At 42.7% G+C, this 26,598-nt stretch overlaps 1 protein-coding gene across 1 annotated transcript; it reads right to left on the bottom strand.

Annotated features, from left to right (window-relative positions):
• Positions 1 to 1,663: 1,663 nt before the first annotated feature.
• LOC145348653 (G-protein coupled receptor 15-like) lies at positions 1,664 to 25,994 on the bottom strand. The gene is made up of 3 exons (XM_080196819.1): positions 25,898 to 25,994; positions 21,855 to 21,962; positions 1,664 to 2,574 (listed from the first exon to the last, which is right to left on the bottom strand). The coding sequence occupies exons 1-3, from the start codon at positions 25,992 to 25,994 to the stop codon at positions 1,664 to 1,666; spliced, it is 1,116 nt and encodes a 371-aa protein (XP_080052945.1).
• Between the last annotated feature and the right edge of the window lie 604 nt (positions 25,995 to 26,598).

The following is a 26,598-nucleotide window of genomic DNA, read 5'->3' as shown; positions in this document are numbered from 1 at the left end:
GGATATCCAGGAGAAAAATGGGGGAGAGGACATTGGGAGAAATGGCATTAGGGAGGTAGAACTTGAAGAAGAGATGGGGAAGATCAAACAAAGCAGTGTTATGATACAGCTATTAAGCGTTAGATAATGGATTTGTTTCTTATATTTATTTACTTCAATTTACAAAGGAAGTTCAAACAGATTTACTGGGATTTGTAATCCAGTTTGTACCCCCACTCCAGCACCCACTCTCTGGGAAATTAACCAACTTTTTCCTTCTTAAGAAAATAGGAACATGAAGACAAGAGTAGCCCGTTTCACTCGTCAATTAGTTCGGTCATGCCTGATCTTGTCACTGCAATGAATTTATAAACACTATGCCCAGAAAGCATTCCCTTATTCTTAATCAGAAATTTATCAATCTCTGTTTTGAACATGCACAGTTACTGACCTCCAATAGCCCGAAGAATGCTATCCCTCAGTGTCAAGAAATTGAACTTAGAAAAGTTCCATCTCCCTTATTTTTAAATTATGTCCCCTGGTTTTAGTCTCCCCAATCCAGGTGAAATGCACTCTCTGCATCAATCCAGTCAAATTTAATTGTTTTGTATATTTTAATGAGATCACATCTTAATTTTCTTGTTCTCAGAAGAGAACAAGGGTGAGAGAGGGGGAGATCGAGAGATGGACGGGTGGAGTGAGAGCTACAGCTGGAATGGAAAGACAAAGACCCGTATTGGAACAAATCAGAGGGATTTTTTCCCGGTGACCCAGTTAATAATTCACCTCAATTAACATCACCCCGAGCAAAATCTCTGCGATCTGCTCGTTCCCCCTTTGTTGCTTTTGGTAACTTCATGACAATATTTAAATATCCAACTCTATACCAGGGCAGGAGCTGGATTCCAAAATCTGGGTTCCATTCAAGGGGAAGTTAGATAAACTGATGAGGGAGAAGGGGATATATGGATATGCTGACAGGATAAGGTGTAGAAGAATGGGAGGCTCTCTGCAACATTACCCTCTTCAGGGGTGTTTCACGCTGACTGGTGTGATTCTGTGCTGTTAGTTCTAATGTAAAACACGTTAAGGCAGCCTGAAATTGTAAAAGGCTTCACAAGTGAAAAGAAATTTCCTTCAGCCCCCTCAGAGTGTTGATAGATTTAGCCTTGTGGGCTCCAATCTCTGGAACTCCCTGCCTAAATCTCCCTATTTGTGTGAGGGCGGATTTTTAGTGTCCTGTCGCGGGTGTGGGCGGGGCCCACGATTGCGGCGAGACACTCAAATGCTCATTGTCACTGGCGGAACTGGAAGATCCCACCGGCTGGCGTGCAGATAAGATTGCACCGGAAGTTTATCGAGACAGGAAAATATCATCATTTGGCGGATTTGGCTTTTTATTTTTCATTCTGACTTAATGTGAGAAGATAAGGGTTGAATTGGCAGAGATGGCAGACAGATGGTGACAAATTGGCAGAGATGGCAGACAGATGGTGACAACCGTTTTCCTTTCCTGTGCTTAAGAACTCTGATGAACTCTGATTCTGCCCTTTATCCTCTGCGTTTCCCCCCATGTCTGTTGCTACTGGGGTAATTTTAGAAACTTGGCAATTTCAGTTGAAGGAATTTGGGAATCAATTTTACATTCATGGAGTAGAGACATTGGCCCTTCCCTGGTTTGTTCTCAGTTGCTGTCCTTATTAATTAACTTGATAATTTTTGCAATAGGACATTCCACTGCATGCTTTAACTGTTCCCTGAAATTGCTCTGAGTCACTGCGTAAATAAATGTGTTTGTACAACAGCTTAAGTTCACCAGCATAACTGAAACTTCTGCAAAAACATATAAAGACTCACTGTAAGATTCAGAATTGATTCCTGTAGTTGTGTAATAAAAGAAATATGTAACATATAACAGCCAGAGGAGTATGAAGCTGCCGGATATGGTGAAGAGTAACATCACAGACTTCCTTCGACTTTTCATCTCTGGGTCACTGTGATTCTCTCCCTTTCTCTGCCTCCTCAGTCTCTTACGGGCTCGACTGGCCACTAAAATATATCTGACAGTCAGACTGTTGAGCGACAGAATTGAAAAATATGGGAGAAATGGGTTTAAAATCTTATCAAACCAGTCAAATGCCACCCATCTTGGATCAGTATAATAGCTTGGCTTTTCCTGACAAAACCAGGGAATATTATTGATTATCTGTCCCGGTTCAAACCTAAAGTAGAAGGGAACATTCTTTAAACAGAGCAGAATGCCGGTTGCTGCTAGAACCACAGCCGCAGTTCTTTCAGTGCAATATTTTGTTTTCAGCTTCTGGCAACAAATGGCCACAAATCGATCAAAGGAGAAAGTGACGGTGAACCAGACAGAACACTCTGCAGTTGCACAAAGCAGTACAAAGGTAACAGAACACACAGGAGTGATTTCCAGGAAAGATAAAGGGAAGTAATAAGGACCTATTCGATAGAGAAAGACTGAACAGATAAAGAACAGTAGATCTGCTGTCGCCATGGCCACCAGGTAACGAGAGCTGCAAGCGGAGAGGCCGCACTTGCCTCGGGACAGGATTAGTATCGCAGGTAAATTAACTGTAAGAGAGGACAAAGAATGGAAATTATGTTTCAGAGATTCTGTATGTCAACAAAGTTCTGGGGTGGGACTTGTCCCAAAAACATAAAATCCCACCCTATGTCAATACAACTATCTGCTTTCCACTCCTCACCAGCTCCGATTCTTATGGTGGACAGGGCAGTAAAATTCCATTTCTGGCATTCATGAAACCATTGTTCATTCCCATGAAACCCAGTTCTTTTTCATTTTATTCATTGATGGGATATAGCTGGCCAACATTTAATCCCCGTCGCTAGTTTGCCTTTAAAAGGTGGTGGTGAGCTGCCTTCTTGAAACGCTGCTGTCCACACCTGTGGGTTGAACCCACAATGCCATAGATTCACTCATACCCTTTAGGGAATGGAATCTGTATGTGACTCCAGCGCCACTGTTGAATTTTGACTTCTACCTGCCCTCAGAAATAAGATGTTGTGTACCGGCAATATGGGATGGGTAATAAGTGCTGGACCAAGCAGAGATAACTACACCCCATGGATGAAAAAACAAACTCCTTTGATAGCGAATGTACCTATCCTTAGGTAAAAGGAGAGAAACTATTCAAAATAATACAGGTTCAGTATTAACAATGTGCCATCCAAATGTGGAAAGACAGATGTACTCCTGCACTCAAATATTCAAGAAGTAAAAATATATCAATGCACAGAGAGAGAGAGAAAGAGAGTAATTTCTAATAGGTAGAATCAAACTGGTAAATAGTGAATGGAAAACAAAAATCAGCAACTTTAGGAAATTGTAATTATAAACAGGGAGACAATGAGTGATGCAACCAAAGCAGTAAGGAGTTCCAGATCCACAAATTATTTAAATTAAAGCATGCATTAAAAAAAGTCAAACAAATCAGCGAGTTCCATTTTGAGTGGAAAAGAATTGAAAATAAAAGAGGTTATAGTAAACTTATATAGAACATTGGTTCTCCATAATGAACGCATGGTGCACAGTCTGTACGCCAGAGTACAACAAGGATCTGAATACCCAGCAGAAGGTTCAAAATCTTTGAGATGAATAATATCAGAACTGAGAGATTTTAATTATCCAGAAAGAAGGAACAGGTTGAGGTCTTTCCTTTGAAAAGTTAATGCTGACCGCAGTTAGACAGGTGCTGGAAAATGAGGAATGTGTTCGATAAAGTGGCCATGGAGACCACGTCTACAATTGATGGGTGGTCTGAGATAAAATATCATTAAAATACTATAGTCATTAATAAAGCCAAAAATGTATTCAAGGGGAACATATCTACTGAAAGAATGGTCAGAATGTGGATTTCGTGACAACTTGGAGCTGCTAATGTGAAGAGTATGGATCAAGTTCAAGGGAAATTCAGGAAACAAGACAGGCAGTACAGAATAGTAGAAAGCTGTGCTGATCAGGTTATCTGGAGAGCGATGAGGGAAGGTTTATGTATAGTACAGCAAAAAACAGATTGTTTATCCCGAAGCTACATATTTGATGTGACCCTATTAATTAATTAATCAATATTCTTCAGTCATAACTATTCTCTCTTGATGTGATACAGTTCACTGAGCTAAATGCAGGATCGATTTAAGTTATGTGCGTCGAAACTCATGATCTGGATTGTTACTGGTCTGTTAAACGTTAAACAATTGGGAAATTCATTGACCATTGGCCTAAATTCACCCACTGTGATTGCCATTCATAAAAAAAAAATCCATGACCCACAGATTCAAAAGGCTGTGTTGAGAGAAGGAGATTAATCAACAATAAAACAAATAATGTGTTTTCAGTAACTATACTGTGTGCGAGAGTAAGCCGTCATCTACAGGCTTTGAATGCAGTAACTGTGTGGTCCCAATGTTTAACTGTTTGCAGTTAACATTTCTGTCTTTTGTAGCAGTTCTAATAGAGACTGAACAGTATCAATATATTTCATTGGGTGCATTTATTCACAAACATTTTGAGCCAACAGAACAACAAAAATATTCTGCTTGGTCACCAGTGACATTCAGAAACACATAAACAGATCCATGAGGTGGACAGATTCATCAGCGCAAACTTGCACATAGAAAAAAACAATTTTTTCTGGGTGGTGACCCACATCCAGTACAATTGTATCGTAAGATAAACATCCAGGAAGATCTTTCCTCTCAGAATTGCCTGTACTGATATCCGATTCAGCTGTACCCTTAACCAAATGATCTCATTGATCAGGTTTCTGTATAACATTCACCAGTAGATAAGTGAATTATCAATAACAGAGTAAAACAGAAACCAACTCACACAGACTTACACAACTTCAGTGTTCACAGTCACTTACCAGGTACACCAACGATAGCAAGAATAGTGTAGTATATTTTTTGAATCCTTTGAAATGATTCCATTTTTTTCTGTACGTTGTGATCTGACCTTGGTGATACAAACGATCTCTTTGAATTCAATACATGTGTGATATATTTGCTGTTTTTATACACTGTGACATCTCCATGGGGACATTGAAGTTACAACATCTTTCAAATGTGTTTCTGAAAAAAAACAAGTCAGCATTTTGCAACAGCTGAGTTCACTGCCTGTTGTGAAAGACCATGTTTAGATCTGAGATCACATTGGGATAAACTAAAGACTGATCAGTTTTAATCACACTAATTCACCAAGTAATAATTGGAAGTTCTATTCTCCGAGCAATGGTGTTGATAATTCTCATAGCATCATGTCCTTCCCCAGATCTCACAATATTACAATGACCATTTTCTCTGCCGTGTCTATTTAGCAATTACCATTTCACATATGAGGTGTCTTCTCAGGACTGTGTGGCTGCACTCTGAGATGTGGCCGCCTTATTTCACCTGTCTGTTCAAAAATACAGGTGACGACTTTCTCTGAAAAGAAAACAGTCCCTCAAACTGATTCAGCCCCTCAAGATGAAACATATTCTCTCAAATTGGTACAAATCCTAACTGGTGCTGTCCCTTAAACTAATAAAGTCCCCAAACTGGTACCATCCATCCAACAATACATTCTCTCAAACTGGTACAATCCGTCAACTGTTATAATCCCTCAAACTAATACAGTCCCTCAAATGAATATATTCCCTCAACCTAATATATTCTCTCAAGCTATTCCAATCCCACAACTGTAGCGGCCCCACCAGCAGATACAGTCCCACAAACTGAAACATGCCCTCAAACTAAGGTATTCTCTCAACTGCTACATCCCCTCAATTCTTACATTGTTTGCCGATGGTGGGGCCTGCCTCCGCAGTGCGGAGGGGGAGAGGGGTTCTACCTACTGGAATAGTTTAGGTTAGAGGATCATTAGATTGGTTCCACTGGTCGGCGAAACATCGAGGGCCGGAGGGCCTGTACTGCGCTGTAATGTTCTATGCCATTCTGTGAGGCGATCAGCCCGGGGTGGGGCGGGTACTGTGATGAGGGAGGTGGGGGGGTTGCCAGTGCTGGGGGTGTAGGCTGTGCATCGTCACGCTCCAGGAAGGGATGGCCAAGGCTGGCTCAGGAATTGCTGTGAGATCCGTGTTTGGGATGTGGGGAGTGGCGGGGGTGTGGGAGGCGGAGCGGGGTGGAACAAAGAACAAAGAATAAAGAACAAAATCAACCCGGGAAACAGGCCCTTCGGCCCAACGAGCCCACGCCGCCATCTCAACACCACCAGTCCACCTCTCCACCCACGACCCCTGTCTAATGTTTTATGGCCATCCAGATTGAGGGAATCTGATTTAGGGACAATTTATTCCTGCCAATCAGCCTAACAGCACATCTTTGGGGCGTGGGAGGAAACTGGAGCACCCGGAGGAAACCCACGCAAGCACGGGGAGAATGCGCAAACTCCCACAGACACCGGCCCAAATCCATGTGTCTGCACAGCAATCAGCGATAGTCACTGAGCTGCCGTCTTGCACAGTATCTTGTCCAGTTTAGGCACACACTAACGACATGAAGCACTAGGCCAATCTCGAACAACCAAGAGCAGCCCCAGTACGACCCATCACGTGTATGCCCCTCGTTGGACATGAGGCAGAGAGGGGAGGGTGCGTTGGGGGGTGGGGGCAGAGGCGCGGGGGGGTTGGGGAGCCGGCCAGAAAATGGGGCGACTAACAGATCGGGCCACAGTGCATGTGTGGAGCTCCAGAATTGTCAGACTCCAGCTCCCTGGCTTCTGAATGATATTCAGAACTGGGACCTCTGCAGTGCACAGAGTGTGGAGATTCGGGTGAGAAACTGAACTGAGAAAACAGTCGGGATCTAGAACTGTTTTCCTGCCAATTTGGGAGAAAACTCAGCTGCAAAGCTATTCAGTGCTGAGCAGGTTTGAGTGCGCCGGGCTGTTTGACACAGAAGGAAGGAAAGACAGCAGCAGTCATCCCTGCAAAGATTGCAGGTAACTGACTCGCACACTCACTCACTCTCTGATTACTCGAAACAATTCACCCATGCCCGAGCTGAAAAAGAAGCAGAAAGTTCCTCTCAGACAGGCAGGAGAGGGAATGTGGCTATCTGAAATATGCCAACTATCAGCTGCCATCCAGCAGACACTGAGCTAGAAAAAGCTGCGACGTGGCACCAGTGTTTCAAAAGGTCTGGGACAGAAATGGCTTAATGTTAGGCCACAATTGCATCATATATTTTGGATCATATTTGAAGTATTGATTAAGTTCTGACCACATGTGAAGAAGACTATACTTCTGCAGAGGAACCCTGTTCCATATTTACTGGAATGATTGGGGGGTTAAATGAATGGGAACATGTTATGTAGACTGAAGTGGTATTTGTTCCAGTGAGATTAAAGTCGATTTTGTTGTGATTAAATAGACCCAAAGATAATAAGAGGCAAAATATTCTTGTTGGGCTCAAGTGTTTGAAGGAAGTTACACACAGAGACACAGCCTGGTGAATGAGCCTACATAGGAATATCAAACTTCCAATGAGTAATTCATTTTATTTCCAGCCTGACTGCCCTTCCTCAACACCCGACATTCCTCAACCGAGCCAAACTTTAACACGACTACCTACTCGCACACCGACAAGATCAGCTCGCCAATCTACCAACCTACCGCCTCACCAAACTAACCAACTACTCATGTATCCAACCTGACCTCCAACCGTACTCACAAACCCGGCCACCTACACAAACTACCAACGCAAACGCAAGTAACCAATGACCCATTTACCCATCCTACCTCCTTTACATGGCTACCCAGCTGCTCATTTAATTCAGGGCCGTGAATTGGATTATAGTGTCTCCTTAGCCCAGCCAGGAAGTGTTCATATCAGCGATGGACATAATCTAACTGTTTTAATAGAAAACATATGTTCTCAGAGACAAAATGAAAGCATGACTGGACTGCCGGTCCATCTGCCCGAGCCAACTATCCATCTGCTCCCTCACTCATTCACTCACTCACCTATTCATCCACTCACTCACCTATTTGCTCGTCCATTGACCAATATTAAGACAAGACATTTGAACACATCATACGGCAGCCAGTCGAATAAAAAATGGATGTTCCCTCTTTTTCTCCAACTCTAATCTGTGGCATTTCTGTGATGGCCAGCATCGCAAGACCCCAGAAGAATTGTGCAGCAGGTAAATGTTGGAAAAGAAATCTCATTTCAGGAGAAACTTCTACAATCCGTTTCTGATCTGGCCTACATGAATCCTCAGGTCCACAGAAACGCGATTGACTTTTAAAATGCCCTCAGAAATGCATGCAGTTTAGGACCAATTAGGGATGGGCAATAAATGCTTAATAAATCCGTATTCTCAACGTATGCTCAGGAGGCAGAATAGCTGTGAAACACTGCCATGCTGATGAGACAACGGAACAATGGCATCTACATTCACACCAAGTACAGGAAACTTCAGAAACTCGGCATCACCACCATCAGCAACTAAGCCTCCCCTGGTACCATAGCAGAAGGCAGCACCACTGCAGGAAAGTCCAGTGTCGACTTGTTTTCAGCCAAAGGCTCAATTTTTGTCCCACCACCTAAATGAACCTCATCAGTCTCTGAATGATCTCGCAGTGGAACCTCCGGGGCATTTCTCTCTTCTGACCATCTAGGCTGAATGGACCCTCAGTTTCCCTTTTCACTCAGGCTCCAACAGGATCATTACAAGCTTTGAAATCACAGATTCAACAAAATATTTTCTTTTGCCGGAGATGGACACTGCTGGGCAGTTGTGTACTAAGAATATCACTTGCCTCTTTTCATGCTGCATGCTGCTAATGTTTTGCTGCAGATGGAAGCGGACTTGTTCATTTCCAGAGTTGCTGCAAACGGTGCTTAACATTGTGCAGTTAACAAAGAACATCCCCACTTCTTTTGCAAATCAGTTGGAGATGGTTGGGCCTTGAACACTAATCAACGAACATCAGGAGAGGTGTGGTGGGTCTGAGATGATTGGCCTCCAAGGACAACAACCATCTTCAATTGTGCCAGGTTTGAGTCCAACAAACGGATGGTTTTTTTCCCTTGATTCTGATTACTCCAGTTCTGCTAGTGCTCTTTGATATCTCACTCAGTCTAATGTTGCCTTGACGTTAAGAGCAATCACTCTCTTCTCACCCATTAATGTGGATCTTGTGTCTGTTTGCATGGGGTCAGTGATGAGATCAGGACCTGAATGGTCCTGGCAGCACCCAAGCGTGCATCATTGAGCAAGGTTGTTCACCTGTAAGTGCTCGCTTGATAAGGCTGTTTGTGACACCTTCTATCACATTTCTGATGATAGAGAATATGCCAAGGAGTTCATTATATTCAACCTGTCCTGCTTTCCATGGACTGGACCCACCTAGTCAATTTCCCAGCGTTTAGCTGCAATGGATCAAGTTGGCTGGGACAAGCAGTTCGTTCTGGAGCAGCATTCTTCATTCAACTGCTGAGATATAGCAGGGCGCAAAGACTTTGTATCACCCAGTACCCTCAGCATCTTTGCTGATATTCTTTCTGTGAATGAATTGGCCAAAGGGTCACATGTACAAGTTCAGTTTTCATAGATGATGGATTGTCTACAAGGCAGATCTGGGTGAAGATGGTTGCAAATGCTTCATCATTATTCTTTGTGCCGATGTATTGCGCTCACCCCGTCATGAGGAATAGGATGGCCTTGAACCTGTTTGATGGTCAGACCCTTGCAATACCCAAAACATGTGCTATAGGATCTGAGTGTCCCCACCCCCCCTCCAAGTTTTGCAATGTTAGAATGTAACTGGTACTATATCTGCTGTTCTGTGACCCATCATAACAAGCCGTAAGGGCCAGCTGACACCTTCTACAAACCAATAAACCATGTAGTCAAGGACAGAATGATGTGATGATCAGCTGACCAGTGGACTCAATATGAATAAGAACCTGTTGGGAGTTGTCAGATGGCTTGGAATGGCTTAGGGTGGGGCCTTAGGTATTGGAGTAATGATATTTCCTCATTAAACCTTTTCTTTGATTTATAAATTGGAGTCAGTATCATTATATTTTTATTGTCCAAATGGGAAGAGTTCCTTCTGGATCAACACCAGAGAGCTGCACATGAAATGCCCAGTACTTCAAACTCTCGTTCAACCATTAGCCTGGAACCATCCCAGTCTCCATTTTGAATTGGAGTCTTCATGTGGTTCAGATTTTATTAGCAGAATAGTCAGCCAGGAAATGTTAGACAAATCACTACCACTTCCAATTCTTCATAGCAACGGTGATCCGATTACCCCACCTCCCAACCTGTGACAATCCGATTCCTATTCCCACCTACAATCCCACCTCTCCCTCTGCATGACACCCTGACCATCTGACTTCCAGGATATCCCACCTCCCTGCACCCTCTGCCTCCTCACGCCCCTGAACACACAACCTCCTAAGTTGTAAGGCTAGCCTCCAACAACCCAGTCCCCCCAGTCAACCAACTCATTCCACTTGCTTATCTTACATAATCAAATTCTTATTTGTCAAAGAGGGTGGGAGTTACAGATTTACAGTAGATGATGCCATAAATAGGGAATATCGATCCACAGCTCTGAAGATTCTGTTCCATATGGGAGAAGCGTCCGGAGAGTGGAGCGCAGCAACTGTTCAGTGTTTAAAATCCAGCGCAGTGCTGATTCAGGCCTAGTCTCCCTCGGAACTCTAGTCCCTGCAGCAGCTATGATGCAGATCGAGGGATTTCAAGGAAGCAGGGATGAACCACGAAGTGATTAACTTATCTACAATAACAGGTATCAGCTGACATTGAAGCAAGGAAGGGATTAGTTCCTGCCCAGTAATCAGCCACTAGGTTGTGATGCCATAATTGGCAGATGCTATGACGCCAATCCCAGTAGCTCACCCAAGCTCTCCTCTCCATGTTTGGTCCACTCAGCAGGGCCATAGGCAGACAGAAACCCACCCTTCCATCCCCAATGTAATGATGGGAAAAGAAGGAGAGAATTAGAGATAAAAGATAGAGTGTGGGATGGGCGGGGTGGAGGGATGGGGGGTGGAAGGGGCGTGGATACAGGTTAAATCAAATATCTTCAAAAACCTAATACTCAGGGTAATATATATAATAAAATGGTTGGCATTCGCAGCAGCCAGTCTTTTAAGCAAATATTGTTTCTATCTGAGCAGGTATGAGTAGCTGAGTGGAGGTGGAGAAAATTAAGTCACGGCAATTCCTTTAACTGCCTATTTACATTGCCGGGACTGGAAGATCTCACCAGTGTCAAGGGCTCGAATATCTAGCCCTATGGCTTCTGTTCCCCATCATGTCCTGTAGGGGACCTTGTAATGGTCGTCCTCCCCCCCGTCCATGTCCAAATGCCGATCTCTTCCTCTCCACCATCACCAATACCACGCCACGACTGCAGGTATTTTTATATCCTCAGTGATTCCTGATATCATTCAGTTGATTGAAAACTCAGGATAAATGTTCCAATCATGAAATGCAAGCTCTAGTACTCGCCTCTGGTCTGCTGACTGTAGTTTTGTTGATTAAGTCATTGAATAATGGATGTAAATGGATATTTCAACACACTCTTGAACTGCTCCCTTATCTTGTGATGAATCACCCCATAAATAAACGCATTTGGACAACAATATAAATTCAGAAGCATAACTCCAACATCTGCAAAGAAATATGTAAGATTACTGGAACACACATGGTTGATTCCTGTGATAATATACTATAGGAAATGTATAACACACAATAACCACAAAGTGGAAAGCTGCCAGAAATGCTGAAGAGCAATATCATAGACTTCCTTCTGCTTTCCATCTGTCCCTGACTGTCAGAGCGCCATATTAGGAAGCAGTTTAAGCGTCAACATCATTGCTGCGATGCTGGAGTTATATGTAGGACCAACAAAGTAAAGATAGCAGATTTCTTCTGGTAAAGGTCATTAGTGAACCAGATGTAGTTCTAACCACAATCTTTTCATGGTTATCATTATACTTTTAATTACAGCTGTTCCTTGAATTCAGATTTCATCATCTGTGATGGCCGGATTTAAACTCAGGTCCCCTTTGTGTCTGGTCCAGTGACAACATCACAACTTTATAATCTCATCACCAAAGTAACATAAAGTGACTGCATAAATATATAAATGAAAGTGATATCTTAAAATTACTCCTCGGGCCAATCAGCATGTGTGGATATAAAAATAGACTTAATATTTCAGATTGATTATCTTTCATCAGTTATTAGAAATAGCAGGGTTTTCAAGCAATGAATGAGCCGGAGAAATATGAAGTATAGGGAGGGTAGAACAAAGAGGACACAGTGGCACAGTTGTTAGCACTGCTGCCACATAGTATCAGGGATTGGGGCTCAATTTTGGCCTTGCATAACTGTGTGGTGTTTTCACATTCTCCCCCCTCCCCGTCTGCGTGTGTTTCCTCTGGGTGCTCTGGTTTCCTCCCATACACCAATGATGTGTGGATGAGTTTGATTGGCCGTGGTGAAATGACTCTTAGTGTCAGGAGGATTGGCAGGGTAAGTATGTGGGATTATGGGTATAGGTCCTTTGTGGGATTATTGCCAGTACAGGCTTGATGGGACGAATGGTCTCCTTCCGCATTGTGGGGATTTTACAATACCATGTTTCCATGACCTTTGATGGACTGGAGGCTAGTGATTGAATGACAAAGGAATAATGGTGTAATGTGAATTGCCCAATGGAAATGACTGAAGATGGTTTGAAAGAAGGTGTAAATGCTTGTGTAGGAACAGCAAAGGGTGGTGAAGACGTCTCTAACAGACAGAGAATATGATGGAAAAGTTATGCATTTCTTTTCAGCCTGCATTCCATGTGCAGTGAGTGAGTCCCTATCCTGAGCATCAATCCAGCCCTCCTTCACTATTTTGGGCAATTTTCTCTGTTCAATATTACATCTCAGTAATAGATGTGGAATATGAATAGATTTTCAGAGGGTCTCAGTGAGGATGACCAAGAAACTACAACTGAACATTGTAGAAATGCATCTACTTCATTAATATCCTTTATGGTATGGATACAGCCATCCTTACTTGGTCTGGTCCTTATGTTCTTCGTTTGTGGTGCAACACACAAAAAAGCTTTCTTTCCAGATGCATCACAGCTTGGTCTGGCTCCTTCTCTGATCAATACCGCAAGGAACTACAAAAGGTCATGAAATTAACCCAATACATCACGCAAACTAATGTCCCATCCATTGATTGTGGCTACACTTCCCGCTGTCTCGGCAAAGCAGCCTTGAATTCAGTTCTTTTATCCAAGCGGCATTAGATGTTAAAGTTTATTTATGAGTCACAAGTAAGACTTACATTAACACACAATGAAGTTACTGTGAAATTCCCCGAATTGCCAGAGTGTATCGCCTGTTTGGGTCAATGCACTTAACCTACACGTCTTTCAGAATGTAGCCGGAATCTAGAGCACCGGGAGGAAACCCATGCAGAGACAGGGAGAATGTGCGCTCTCTACACAGACAGTGAACAAAGCCAGGATTCGAACCTGGGTCCCCAGCGCTCTGAAGCAGCTGTGCTAACCATTGTGCTACTGCACTGCCCCTAATTAAGTCAGGAGCCAAGCATTTCCAGCAGAGCACAGCTTGAGCAGCAGTGAGCAAGAAAATGCTGCGTAAGTCCTGATTGATAGCGTTGTCAGAAGCATCTTCGATCATTGCTGTGGAGGCTGATTAGTTCACCGGATTGAATGACTCCTGTCCTTTGTGACCGGGAACATTGGATTTCAGGGATAGAGCATGCAGGCCCTGGAGCCTGCTCTACCATTCAATTAGATCATAATGGGATCTAATCTCCACTTTGCCATCTGCCCACTCCCCACTTCTTCCTATAACCCTCGGCTCAAAAGTCTGTCAAAGATATGACCAACTCAGTTTGAAGAAACTCGACTCGACTTTCATACATCATTCCCCTTACAATAAACATCAATATTTTATTTGTCTTCCTAATCACTTGCCGATCCTGCAGGCTATCTTTTCTTGATTCACATAGCGGGACACCCAGATCCCTCTGCATCACCGAGGTATGCCAACTTTCTCCATTTAAATTGTATCTGCCACGTGGGCAATTATCATTTCTCACATTGTATTCTGGCCATTTTATGCTTGCTCACTTAACCTGCCTGATAGCTCATGTTCGTAACGTTCTTTGTGCTATTGGCAAATATAACTCCCATACATTTGGTCCTTTAATCCAAACCATTGTTATAAATTGTAAATAGTTGAAAAGCACTGGCCCTTGAGGCACTCCAGTACCCACCCACCGAAAATACCCATTCATGCCTATTAGTTTACCAATCCTTTATCCATACTTGTATGTTACACACTGTAAACCATGCAGCAATATTCTGTGATGTTCCACCTTACACATTCTCAAATTTAAGTACCCTTTATCTACTGAATATCCCTTATCCCCGCCACTTGTTCATTCCTAAATAAAACCTAATAAATTATTTAACTGCAATTTCCATTCAACAAAACCACTCTGCCTAGTCAAATAATTGTCTTTTAAATATCTGGCTCTGGTCTCCATCAAAATTGATCTTTTTTTTTACAGGACAGGTCTTGGAAATTTTTAGTAAAGTTCACTCTGCCCTCATGTCTGTGATCTGAAAATGAAAACCCTTTGAAGACCACAACACCCTGTGAGTCATGAGTTGAAAAATCCAATGAGCTTAACCCATTCTCAGTTTGACCTCAACCACTAGTGCGTAGCCAGCACTGCATTCAGAGCTCCTGGTGGCTTTTTTATGAATAAAATTTGAGGAAGTGTGTGAAATTCAATTTGAAATCAACTGCAAGCTTTTTGTAGCCTCTCATTCCCCCTGATTTAACTGCCTCCCCCTCCCCTCGTGACTGCCTTTATACAGCACCAGGAACCTGGAATTGACTTCAGATTTGGGTCACTAGCTGGAGTTTACACATTCTCCCCGTATCTGCATGGGTTTCCTCTGAGCGCCCCACATTACTCCCACAGTTTAAAGATGTGCAGTTTACTTGCATTGGCCATGCTAAATTGTCCCTTAGTGTTCAATGATGTGTAGGTTCAATAGGTTAGCCATGGTAAATGTGTGGGGATACAGGGTTAGGGAGAGGAAAGAACTTGGGGAAGGTACTAGAATCCTACAATACAGAAGGAGGTCATTCGGCCCATCGAGTCTACATTGATCACAATCCCACCCAGGACCTATCCCTGCAACCGCAAGCATTTACAGTAGCTGTCCCCTGTCAGTAAGGGACAATTTAGCATGGCCGATCGACCTAAGCTGCATGTCTGTGGGCTGTGGGAGGAAGCCCAAATACCCAGAGGAAACCCATGCAGAGACAGGGAGAATGTGCAAATGCCACACAGATCGTGAACCAAGCCAGGAATTGAACCCTGGTCTCCGGCACTGTGATGAAGCAGTTCTAAACATTGTACCACCGTGCTGCCCATTACAAACACCTTGCCTCACTGGGAATTGAACCTGAGGCTGAGAAAATGCCGAATCCTAACCACTGCACTATCACAGAGTACATTATCTGTCAGAGAGAGAGTCATTGCAGACTCGATGGGCAAAATAACCTCCTCCGGCACTGAAGAGATTCTTTGAAATACTGTTACTGTCTGCTTTGTCACCATTTAGAGTGCTTTGCATCATCCCGGTCATCAAGAATTGCGCCTTTTTTCACTTTTGTGTGCATATTTTTATTTCTACATTGTCTCTTACTTCTTTATCCTCCCTAGTTTCAGGCCATAAGCTTGTTCTGAATCATGTTAAATTCATTGTTTCAAACCTGCCAATTTTATAAAATCATTTTAAACATTATCAGATTTGATACTTCACGTTTACAGTCTTTGAGAGTCGACATCCTCCTTATCTGAGCCTAGGATCTCAATGTCTGTTTTGTCATCTCCTGCCCTCTGCCACCACTTCCTTCCAAACATTCCATTAATTGAATCTTAATCACAGACAATGAATGGGATTCACATGGTAGGAGTTAAACCTTGCACAAAGCAAGCTGTTTCTGATGGTCAGATGTCAACCACCTCAGTTCCAGGCCGTCTCTGCAGGAGTTATTCAGAGTGAAGTTTTAGGCCCAACCATATTCAGTTGCTCCATCAGTCACGTTCGTTCCATTAACTAAACATGTTTACTGATGACTGCACAATGTTCAGCATCATCCAGGACGCTGCAGGTTCTGAAGCTTTTACTGTCTAAATGTAGCAAGACCTGGATAACAGCCAGACTTCGGCTGACACCTTAATGAACTCTCCAATCCATGGAGTCTTCCCTGTTATTCACAAATGTAATAATTGGCAAGAGAGGAAATCTTTCCTGTTGGTGAAATTTTCTGCTACTTGTATAAAATAGAATGCATTGGTATTGTTGAAATAAGAGACACACGGAGTGTTTTTGTTTTGTATTCCTGAGAAGACTTTGCATCAGGAATACGGCCTGATGTCTACAAGGCAAAAAGCTTCATCATCTTACTTTTTTCACCAGCACTTTAGTTCTGTACTGCCAGCTGACTATTTATATTGGCACTGCTCTGTTCCATTCCGAACTGCATCGACAGAAGCTCATGGTAACTGTTTAATGAGAGGTTCACAGCAGGACAGCGCCGGCACGATTCACTATCCTGATGATTATTGATGAACAGATATTTGAACCTCAAACTGAGGTTTCAGCTTCTCGTTGTCAGTTTATCAAATCTTTCCTCCCTTATCAACATTGAATTATTATTAAGATTTTTCCTCCAGTGTGTTCACATTGAATTGGAGAAGATCATCAATTTCAATTTTTCATTCCCTGACTGCATGAGTTCACTACCAACATTCAAAGGATTGTTACCCACCCTTCTCCCTGCTGAATAATGGGGCAAAGACGTTGTTTGCTGATCCAAGACCTGGCATGCATTCCGACCCGCGCAGTTCAGGTACAACCGTTTCTCCAAACCTGTGGTTGAGAGGCAGGGGGTGCAGTGGCAAAGGATTTGAAGACAGGCTTCCCAAATTCACGACTAACCCAGGGGTGTGAGATTCTTCCAAGGGTGTTCCAGTGCAATGCCCGGAAAAATCAACCAGTCAGGCATCCTCGCAAACCGGCAAGTAGTATTAGACCCCACAGTTTCAACACAACCCCATTCCAACTGCAGATGAGGGTCAGGCTTGGGGCTCCAATTACCACTTAATACTGCAATTGTAAGACCTTCAGTGATCCAATAATTCACCCAGGCCATGAAGGGATCCAAGCACAGCAATTAACTGCCCAACTGAAGTGGAGGTGTGGCGGGGGGGGGGGGGTGGGGTGGGAATTACAATGGATCTGAAGCACATTTTACTCCAGAGTTGGAGTAAACCAATGTCAAGGGTCCCTGGATTGCTTTGCTTTAGATGGGACTATCCAAGTGGAATCAAACAGGGAAAACGGCTCCTGGACAGGGTAACGTTTGTGAACCACATTAAATCAAACACTTCCAATCATCATTAAATAGTTAAAATTCCAGCTCGTCTCAAGGGAGTGGCTCTTTTTCCCTTCTCTCCAAGCCAATCTCTTTTTATGTGGCAGTCCACGGCTTGACAATAGGATTCTTCAGAGCAACTACACCACTAAAGCTTCTATCTATGACCACCTCTGCCTCCCGAATGATCTGAAATTCATCCAGCTCCAGCCCCAGTTCCCTAATGTGGATTTTGAGGAGCTGGAGATGGGTGTACTTCCCATAGGTGAAATCAGCAGGGACACTGACGGCGTCCCTCAGCTCCAACATTCTGCAGGAGGAACTTTGCACTGCCTTCCTTGCCATCCCCTCTAGATAACTTGCAAATAAACCAAGAAAAAGGAAGAAAAAGCTTATCTGATATTTTCTCACCCACTATAGGTTAGAGGAGGTGGAAGGGTGGGGGGCACTGCAAGTGTAGTGTCTCGGGTATAGGAACTGTCCAAATTATATACAGGTAGAAATAAAACACTGAACCAGCAACCACTGCGACCCGCACTATGAAAGCAAATGACAAACCTTCCAAGAATTCCCCATGGCCGACTTCCAGTTTTTGCTGCAAGTTACACTCAACTCCGCCTTCCAACCGTTCCCTGCAGACTAGGCCCTTTGAATCCAGAGGAACAGACTGTGGTGAAAGCAGAGCTCCAGTACATGGTGGAAAATCACCTCATTGAATCCAGCCAAAGAAGTTGGAGTTCCCCAGTCATGTTAAACCTCAAGGCAGATGGGTCGATCAGATCCCTGATGGGCTACCGACGGGTCAATGCAGTGACAAAGTCGGATTCTAAAATTATTCCTCTCTTCAAAGAAAATAGATAATCTTCAAAGTCTAAGAACATTTTGAAAGCAGATGTGTTTTGAAAAAAAAAACACCATCTCTTAACACAGGGGCTCTGTTTATTGTGGTTCATGGAAAAGTCAGCATTCACAAGAAGAGGTAATGAAGCAGTTTTGAAGAAGCTGGAAACCTCTACTTTCACAGAAAATACTTCACAAAAATGACGGTTATGGTTTTGAAAAGTAAAACCAAAATGCATAGAAAGCTGCTTCTTTTCCCAAAGCTGGGAGGCTGGTTACGTTCCACAGAGAAAGTAAGAAGATTAGTGAGTTAGTACTTAGAAGGACTAATTATTCCTTCTTTTGTAGTACACATTGTATGATAATATGCTTTACCTTTTGACTTGAACATTCTGTGTTTTATGAAAAAAATAACTAATGGATTTGTTGTTTATTGAAGCAAGCTGCTTATTGAGTTGTCATTCTGAGAGTCATATGTAAGGCAGATGTGTCACTAGCTGGATAAATCATCTTTGCAACTCAGTCATAACAACATCACCTTCAGGACACACATCCCATCTCCTTTTGTGACAACAGCAAATTTGGAAATACAACATCTGGTACCTAACTCCATTGATATGTAAATTGTGAAATACGTGGCCCAGCACTGATTCTTGTGTTAGGCCAGTAGTGACAGCCTGTCACACTGGGAATGACACATTTATTACCAATCACTATTTTTTTGTCTCAGTCCATACCAGTCTCTTACCCCCAATCCTTTATGCTCTGACCTTGTTTGCTAACCTCTTGCATGGGACCTCATCAAAAGGCCTTTGAAAATCCAAATACACCACGGTCATGCGTTCTTCTTGTTCTACGATTATCTTTGCGACAGAGCGTCAGTGCGACTGAGGATGGGGTGTAGTCAGGGGATGGGAGATAGGAAGAGGATAAGAGGAAAGGGCATGGGAGAGAGGGGATCTGAATGGGGGAATGAGGGTGATTAATGAGAATACCAAATGGTTGGAGAGAAAAAGGAGGAACTGTCTAATGTGGGATGGGAGGCTAATTCGGATCTGGAACCTATGAAGATAAAGGAGGAAGTGTTCTGAGGAGGAAGGGATAGTGAATTGAAAGGAGCACGGATTATCCAGGAGAAAAATGGGGAGGGGAATTGGGAACAAGGGCATTGGGGAGATGGAATTGGAAGTGGTGATGGGGAAGATCAAACAAAGTTGTGTTATGATATAGCTATTAATTGTGAGGTAATGGGCTTGTTAATTACACTGTCCATTTCAGTTTACAAAGGGGATTCAAGCAGATTCATTGGGATTTGTGCTCCATATTGTATCCCCCGTCCAATACCCAGTATATCTGGAACATTCTCCAATCTTCTCCTTCCACATAAGAAAAAATGAACACAGAGATAGGAGTAGCCCATTTTGTTTGTCAATCTTGCCCCGCCATTTAGCATGGCCGTGGCCAATCTCAATCATTTCCATTACTTTATAAACACTAACCCCGTAAACAATTACCTTATTCTTAATCAGAAATGTATCAAACCTCTACTTTAAATATGCACAATTACTGAATCCAAAAGCCCGAAGAATGCTACGCTGAGTATCAAGAAATGTCTCTTCATCTCTGTTCTAAGTTGCATCGACCTTGGTTTGTAATTATGTTCCCTGGTTCTAGTCTCCCCAGTCAAGGGGAAATATATTCTCTGAATCTACCCAAGACTGGGCAAGACGACAGCTCAGTGATTATCGCTGATTGCTGTGCAGACACATGGATTTGGGCCGGTGTCTGTGGGAGTTTGCGCATTCTCCCCGTGCTTGCATGGGTTTCCTCCGGGTGTTCCGGTTTCCTCCCACACCCCAAAGATGTGCTGCTAGGCTGATTGGCAGGAATAAATTGTCCCTAAATCAGTTTTCCCTCAATCTGGATGGCCATAAAACATTAGATAGGGGTCATGGGTAGAGAGGTGGTGTTGAGATGGCAGCGTGGGCTTGTTGGGCCGAAGGGCCTGTTTCCTGGGCTGGTTTTGTTCTTTGTTGTGCTTTGTTTGTACCCTGTCGTTAATTTACTTGTTTTGCACATTTCAGTGAGATCACATCTCATTGTTCTCATTTTCAGAGAGAGAACGAAAATGAGAGAGGGAAAGTTTGAGGGATGGGTGGGCGGAGGGAACACCTGGAATAGGAATGGAAGGACATGGACCTGGAACGGGAATGGAAGGATATGGACCTGGAACGGGAATGGAAGGACACAGACCTGTTTTGGAGTGAAGCAGAGGGACTTTCCTACCCGGTGACCTGGCTAACACTACACCTCAGTTAACATCAGCTCAACAAAATCTCAGCTGACCTGATCATTTCCCCTTTGTTGTTTTTTGTAACTTCACATCAATGTTTAAACGTTCAATTCTCCACTGGGGAGAGAGCTGGATTCCATAATCTTGGCTCCATTCAAGGGAAAGTTGGATAAACTGATGAGGGAGAAAATAACATGAGGAAATGCTTACAGGATATGATGCAGAGGGTTGGGAAGATATCTGCAACATTATTCCCTTCAGGGGAGTTTCAGGCTGACTGATGTGTTTCTTTGCTATAAATTCCAAAGTTAGACACTTGAGCACGATCTAAAATGTAAAAGGCTCTGCAAGAGAAAAACAATTTCCTTCAGCTCCCTCTGAGAATTGGTAGGTTTAGCTTGTGGGCCCCAATCTCTGGAACTCCCTGCCTAAATCTCTCCATTTGTCTGAGGGCAGAATTTTATTGTCCCGTCGAGGGTGGGGACACTGAAACGTTCATTGCCATTGGCTGGACTGGATGATTCCACTGGCTGGCGCGTAGATAAAATTCCACCCAAAAGTTTATCGACGCAAAGACATATAAAGAATCACTGTAAGATTCAGAATTGATTCCTGTAGTTGTATAATAAAAGAAATGTGTAACATATAACAGCCAGAGAAGTATGAAACTGCCGGATATGGTGAACAGTAAAATCACAGACTTCCTTCGGCTTTCCATCTCTGGGACACTGTGATTCTCTCCCTTGCTCTGACCCCTCAGTCGTTTACAGGCTCGACTGGTCATTAAGATGCATCTGACTGTCAGTGTTGAGCAACAGAATTGAAAAACATGGGACAAATGGGCTTAAAATCTTATCAAACCAGTCAAATGCCACCCATCTTGGATCAATATAATAGCTTGGCTTTTCCTGACAAAACCAGGGAACATTATCAATTATCTCTCGTGGTTCAAATCTAAAGTAGTAGGGAATATTCTTTAAACATAGCAGAAAGGCAGTTGCTGCAAGAACCACAGCCGCAGTTCTCTCAGTGCAATATTTTGTTTTCAGCTTCTGGCAACAAATGGCCACAAATCGATCAAAGGAGAAAGTGACAGTGAACCAGACAGAACACTCTGTGGTCACAAAAAGCAGTACGAAGGTCACACAACATACAGGAGTGATTTCTAGGAAAGATAAAGGGAAATAATAAGGACCTATTCGATAGAGAAAGACTGAACAGATAATGAACAGTAGATCCGCTGTTGACATGGCCACCAGGTAACGAGAGGCGCAGGTGGAGAGGCCGCACTTGCCTCGGGAGAGGATTAATATCGCAGCTAAATTAACTGTAAGAGAGAACAAAGAATGGAAATTATGTTTCAGAGATTTTTTGCCAACAAATATCTGGGGTGGGATTTTACGGCCTCACTTGTCTTGAAACCATAAAATCCCATGCCAGATCAACAGACTTTTCCACTGTCTACTCCTGACCAGTTCCGAGTCCCATGGCAGACGGGACAGTAAAATCCCATTCCTGGCACCCATGAAAGCATTGTCGATTCCCATGAATCCTCATCTTGTTTTTTTTTATTCATTGGTGCGAGATGGCTGACCAGCATTCAATGCGCATCCCAAATTTGCCTTGAAAATGTGTTGGTGAGCTTTCTTCTTGAAACACTACAGTCCACGTGTTGTGGGTTGACCCACAATAACACAGATTCACTCATACTGTTTCAGGAATCTGCATGTGAGCCCAGAGCCAAGTTGAATCTTGACTTTTACCTGCCCTCTGAAATAGCATGCCGTGTACTGGCAATATGGGATGGGCAGTAAATGCTGGCCCAAGCAGAGACAACTACAATCCATAGATGAATGAAAAAATAAATTCCTTCTCCAGTGAATGTATTGATCTTTTGGAAGTGAAACTGCACAAAATGATCCTGGTTCAGCATCAACAATGTGCTGTGCAAGTGTGGAAAGGCATATCTACTCCTGCAATCAAATACTCTACAGGTAAAAATAAATCAATACACAGAGAGGGAGAAAGAAAGTAATTTATAATGGGCAGAATCAAACTGGCAAATAATGATGAGAAAAAGAATAGACAATTTTGGGAAACTGTAATTATTAACAAGGAGACAGTGAATGATATAATCAAAACAGTCAAGAGCTCCATAGAGTCATAGAATCCCTACAGGGCAGAAGGAGGCCATTTGGCCCATCGAGTCTGCACTGGCCACAATCTCACCCGGGCCCCATCCCCATAACCCATGCATTTACCGTAGCTAGTCCCCCTGATAACAAGGGACAATTTAGTCTGGCCAATCCACCAAAGCTGCACATCTTTGAACTGTGGAAGGAAACCGCAGCACCCAGGAGAAACCCATGCCAACATGGGGAAAATGTGCAAACTCCACACAGATGGTGACCCAAGTCGGGAATCGAACCCAAGTCCCTGGAGCTGTGAGGCAGCAGTGCTCACCACTGTGCCACCGTGCTGCCCCAATTGTAAGTGTAATTGTAAATTATGGGGACAATCTAAATGAACTCTTATGCTGTCCATAAAGGAACTGGGAGGGGGAGGGGTGGTGTCTGACCCCTTTCAGGGGCAATCTTCTGAAACGGTCACATGACCAGGGCTGAACAATCGGGAACCGAGTTGGGGCTTCACTCCAACTTGTCTCGGCTTGTCCCAGCAGTTAGAGCCTAAAGTCATGTCTGGAAGCATAAATGTGCATCAGTCTGTAAATAGTTGCTGTTCATTAATAAACGTCTGGAGGTTGCTCTTAATTGGTCAAGTCATGTTACTACATATGTAATATAAAAAAAAGGTCAAGATAAAGAAGAAAGGCCTCCAGATGCACATATCATTTAAATTCACCACACGAGTTAAAAAAATCAAACAAATCACCAAGTTCCCTTGAGAGTGGGAAAGAATTGAAAATAAAAGAGGTTATAAAACATTGGTTCTTGATAATGAATGCATTGTGCGCAGTCTGGTTGCCAGAGTACAACAAGGATCTGAATGCACAGAAAACGGTACAAAATCTTTGAGATGGGTAATATCAGAATTGACAGATTTTAACTCTCTGGAAAGAAGGAACAGGTTGAGGTCTTTCTTTGGAAAATGAGGAATGTGTACGATAAAGTGACCACAGAGACAACATCTACAATTGATGGGTGGTATCAGAATAAATCTCATTAGAATAGTATCATCATTAATAAATTCAAAAGTGTATTCGGGGGAACAGATCCTCTCAAAGAACGGTCAGAATGTGTAATTCACTGCAACATGGAGACTTTAATGTGAACAGCATGGATTAATTTAAAGGGAAATTTTAAAAAAAAGACAGTGGTACAGAATAGGAGAAGCTTGCTGAACAGATTATATGGACAGTGATGGAAGAACGTTTCTGTGCAGTCCAACAAAAGCCATGTGATATGTCCTGAGCTACATATTCAATATGGCTCTATAAATATATTAATTAATTAATCACAATTAGCAATCCTTTGATAACTTTGCACAAGTGACCTTTTAATTGAGGTGCACACTATTTATTTCATTACTAGCAAAGTAATAAATTTCACATTTACCGCCTCCAAACTGATTTCTACATTCCAAATGCAACATCAATGTTCTTCAGTCGTAACTGTCCTTTCTCGAGGGGATATGCCTCACTCAGCTAAAAGCGGAGATCAGTGTCAGCTTTGTGTGTTGAGACTCATGATCTGGATTCTTACTGGTCTGTTAAACATTGAACAGTTGGGAAATTAATTGCCATAGCCCAAAATTCACCCACTGTGAATGCCAATAATAAAAAACGAAACATCCATGACCCACATATTCTCAAGGCTGTGTTGAGGAAAACAGATTAATCAGCAGTGAAGCAAAAACAGTGTTTTCAGCAACTATGCTGTGTGTGAGAGTACGTTATTGTCTACAGGGTTTGAATGCAGTAACTGTGTGGTCCCAGTGTTTAACTACTTTTCACATTTCTGTCTTCTGTAATATTCTAGTAGAGACTGAACAGTATCAATATATTTCTTTGGATACAGTTATTCATAAACATTTTGAGCCAATAACAAAAAATATTCGGCTTGGTCACTGGTGACATTCAGAAACACAGAAACAGATCCATGAGGTGGAGAGACTCATCAGCACAAACCTGTACGTAACAAAAGAAAGAAATTGTTCTGGGTGGTGACCCACATGTATTATAACTGTACCGTAACATTTCCATCCAGGAAGATCTCTCCTCTCAGAGTTGCATATACTGATGTGTGATTCAGATACACCCTTAACCAAATGATCTCATTGATCGAGTTTATGTATAACAGTCACCAGTAGATCAGTGTATAACATTCTCAATCACAGAGTAAAACAGAAAACAACTCACACAGATTTACACAACTTCAGTGTTCACACTCAATTACCAGGTACACCAATGATAGCAAGAATTGTGTAGTATATTTTTAGAATCCCTTGAAACGGTTCCATATTTTTCTGTACGGTGTGATCTGTCCTTGGTGGGACAGGCAGTCTCTCTGAATTCAACACGTGAATGATATATTCTCTGTTTTTGTACACTGTGACATCTCCATGGGGACATTGAAGTTACAACATGCTTCAAATGTGTTTCTGAAAAGAAAACAAGTCAGCATTTTGCAACATCTGAGTTCACTGCCTGTTGTGAAAGACCATGTTTAGATCTGAGATCACATTGGGATAAACTAAAGACCGATCAGTTTTAATCACACTAATTCACCAAGTAATAATTGGAAGTTCTATTCTCCGAGCAATGGTGTTGATAAGTCTCACAGCATCATGTCCTTCCCCAGATCTCACAATATTACAATGACCATTTTCTCTGCTGTCTCTATTCAGCAATTACCATTTCAAATATGAACTGTCTTCTCAGGACTGTGCGGCTGCACTCTGAGATGTGGCTGCCTTCTTTAACACGTAAGAAGTCTCACAGCACCAGGTTAAAATCCAACAAGTTTATTTGATAGTAAAAAGTATCATTTTTACTATCAAATAAACTTGTTGGACTTTAACCTAGTGTTGTGAGACTTCTTACTGCGTTTACCCCAGCCCAACGCCGGCATCTCCACATCATTCTATAACACGTACCAGTCCACACAATAAATCAGATGAGGACTTTCTCTGAAAAGAAAACAATTCCTCAAATTGATACATTCCCTCAAATTGATACAGTCCCTCAAATTGATACAGCTCCTCAAGACGAACACATTCTCTCAAATTGGTACAAACCCTAACTGGTGCTGTCCATTAAATTAATGCAGCCCCCAAACTGGTACCATTCCATCCAACGATACAACTTCTCAAACTGGTACAATACATCAGCTGTTATCATCACTCAAACTAATACAGTCCCTCAAATGAATGCATTCTCTTAACTTAATATATTCTCTCAAACTGTTACAATCCCAAAACTGCTGCAGTACCACAAGCAGATGCAATCTCACAAACTGAAACAGTCCCTCAAACTAAGGTATTCTCTCAAACTGGTACGTTCCCTCAACTCTTAAATTCTCTCAAACTAATACAGTCCCTCAAACAACCGCATCCTCTCGAACTAATACAGACACTCAAATTGATACTGTTCTCAAACTGATACAGTCCATTAACTAAATGCAGTCCCTCAGAGTAATTCCAACCTCAAATTAACATTGTGACCCAAATTATTGCCTCTTTTAATTGTTTCATGTAATGGGGGAGACGTTGGTTTTCTTGAAATGCTGCATCGGGTTTCGATGTCCCCCCACACTACTGTCTGGGAGGGAGAGTGCCATGATTTTGACACAATCACCATGAAGGCACAGTGATATGTTCCCAAATCACAAAGTTGTATGACTTGGAGTGGAACCTGCAGATGGTGCCGTTTCCTGCACCGACAGTTTTGTCCTTCCAGGTGGTAGATGTCATAAATTTGGAAAGTGCTGTCAAAGGAGGTTTGA

This window comes from Carcharhinus amblyrhynchos, chromosome 9, assembly GCF_965287045.1.
Source record: "Carcharhinus amblyrhynchos chromosome 9, sCarAmb.v2.hapA, whole genome shotgun sequence".
NCBI classification, from domain to species: Eukaryota; Metazoa; Chordata; class Chondrichthyes; order Carcharhiniformes; family Carcharhinidae; genus Carcharhinus; species Carcharhinus amblyrhynchos.
Note: the sequence above shows the minus strand (reverse complement) of the source record. Positions and strands in the feature narration are given on the sequence as shown.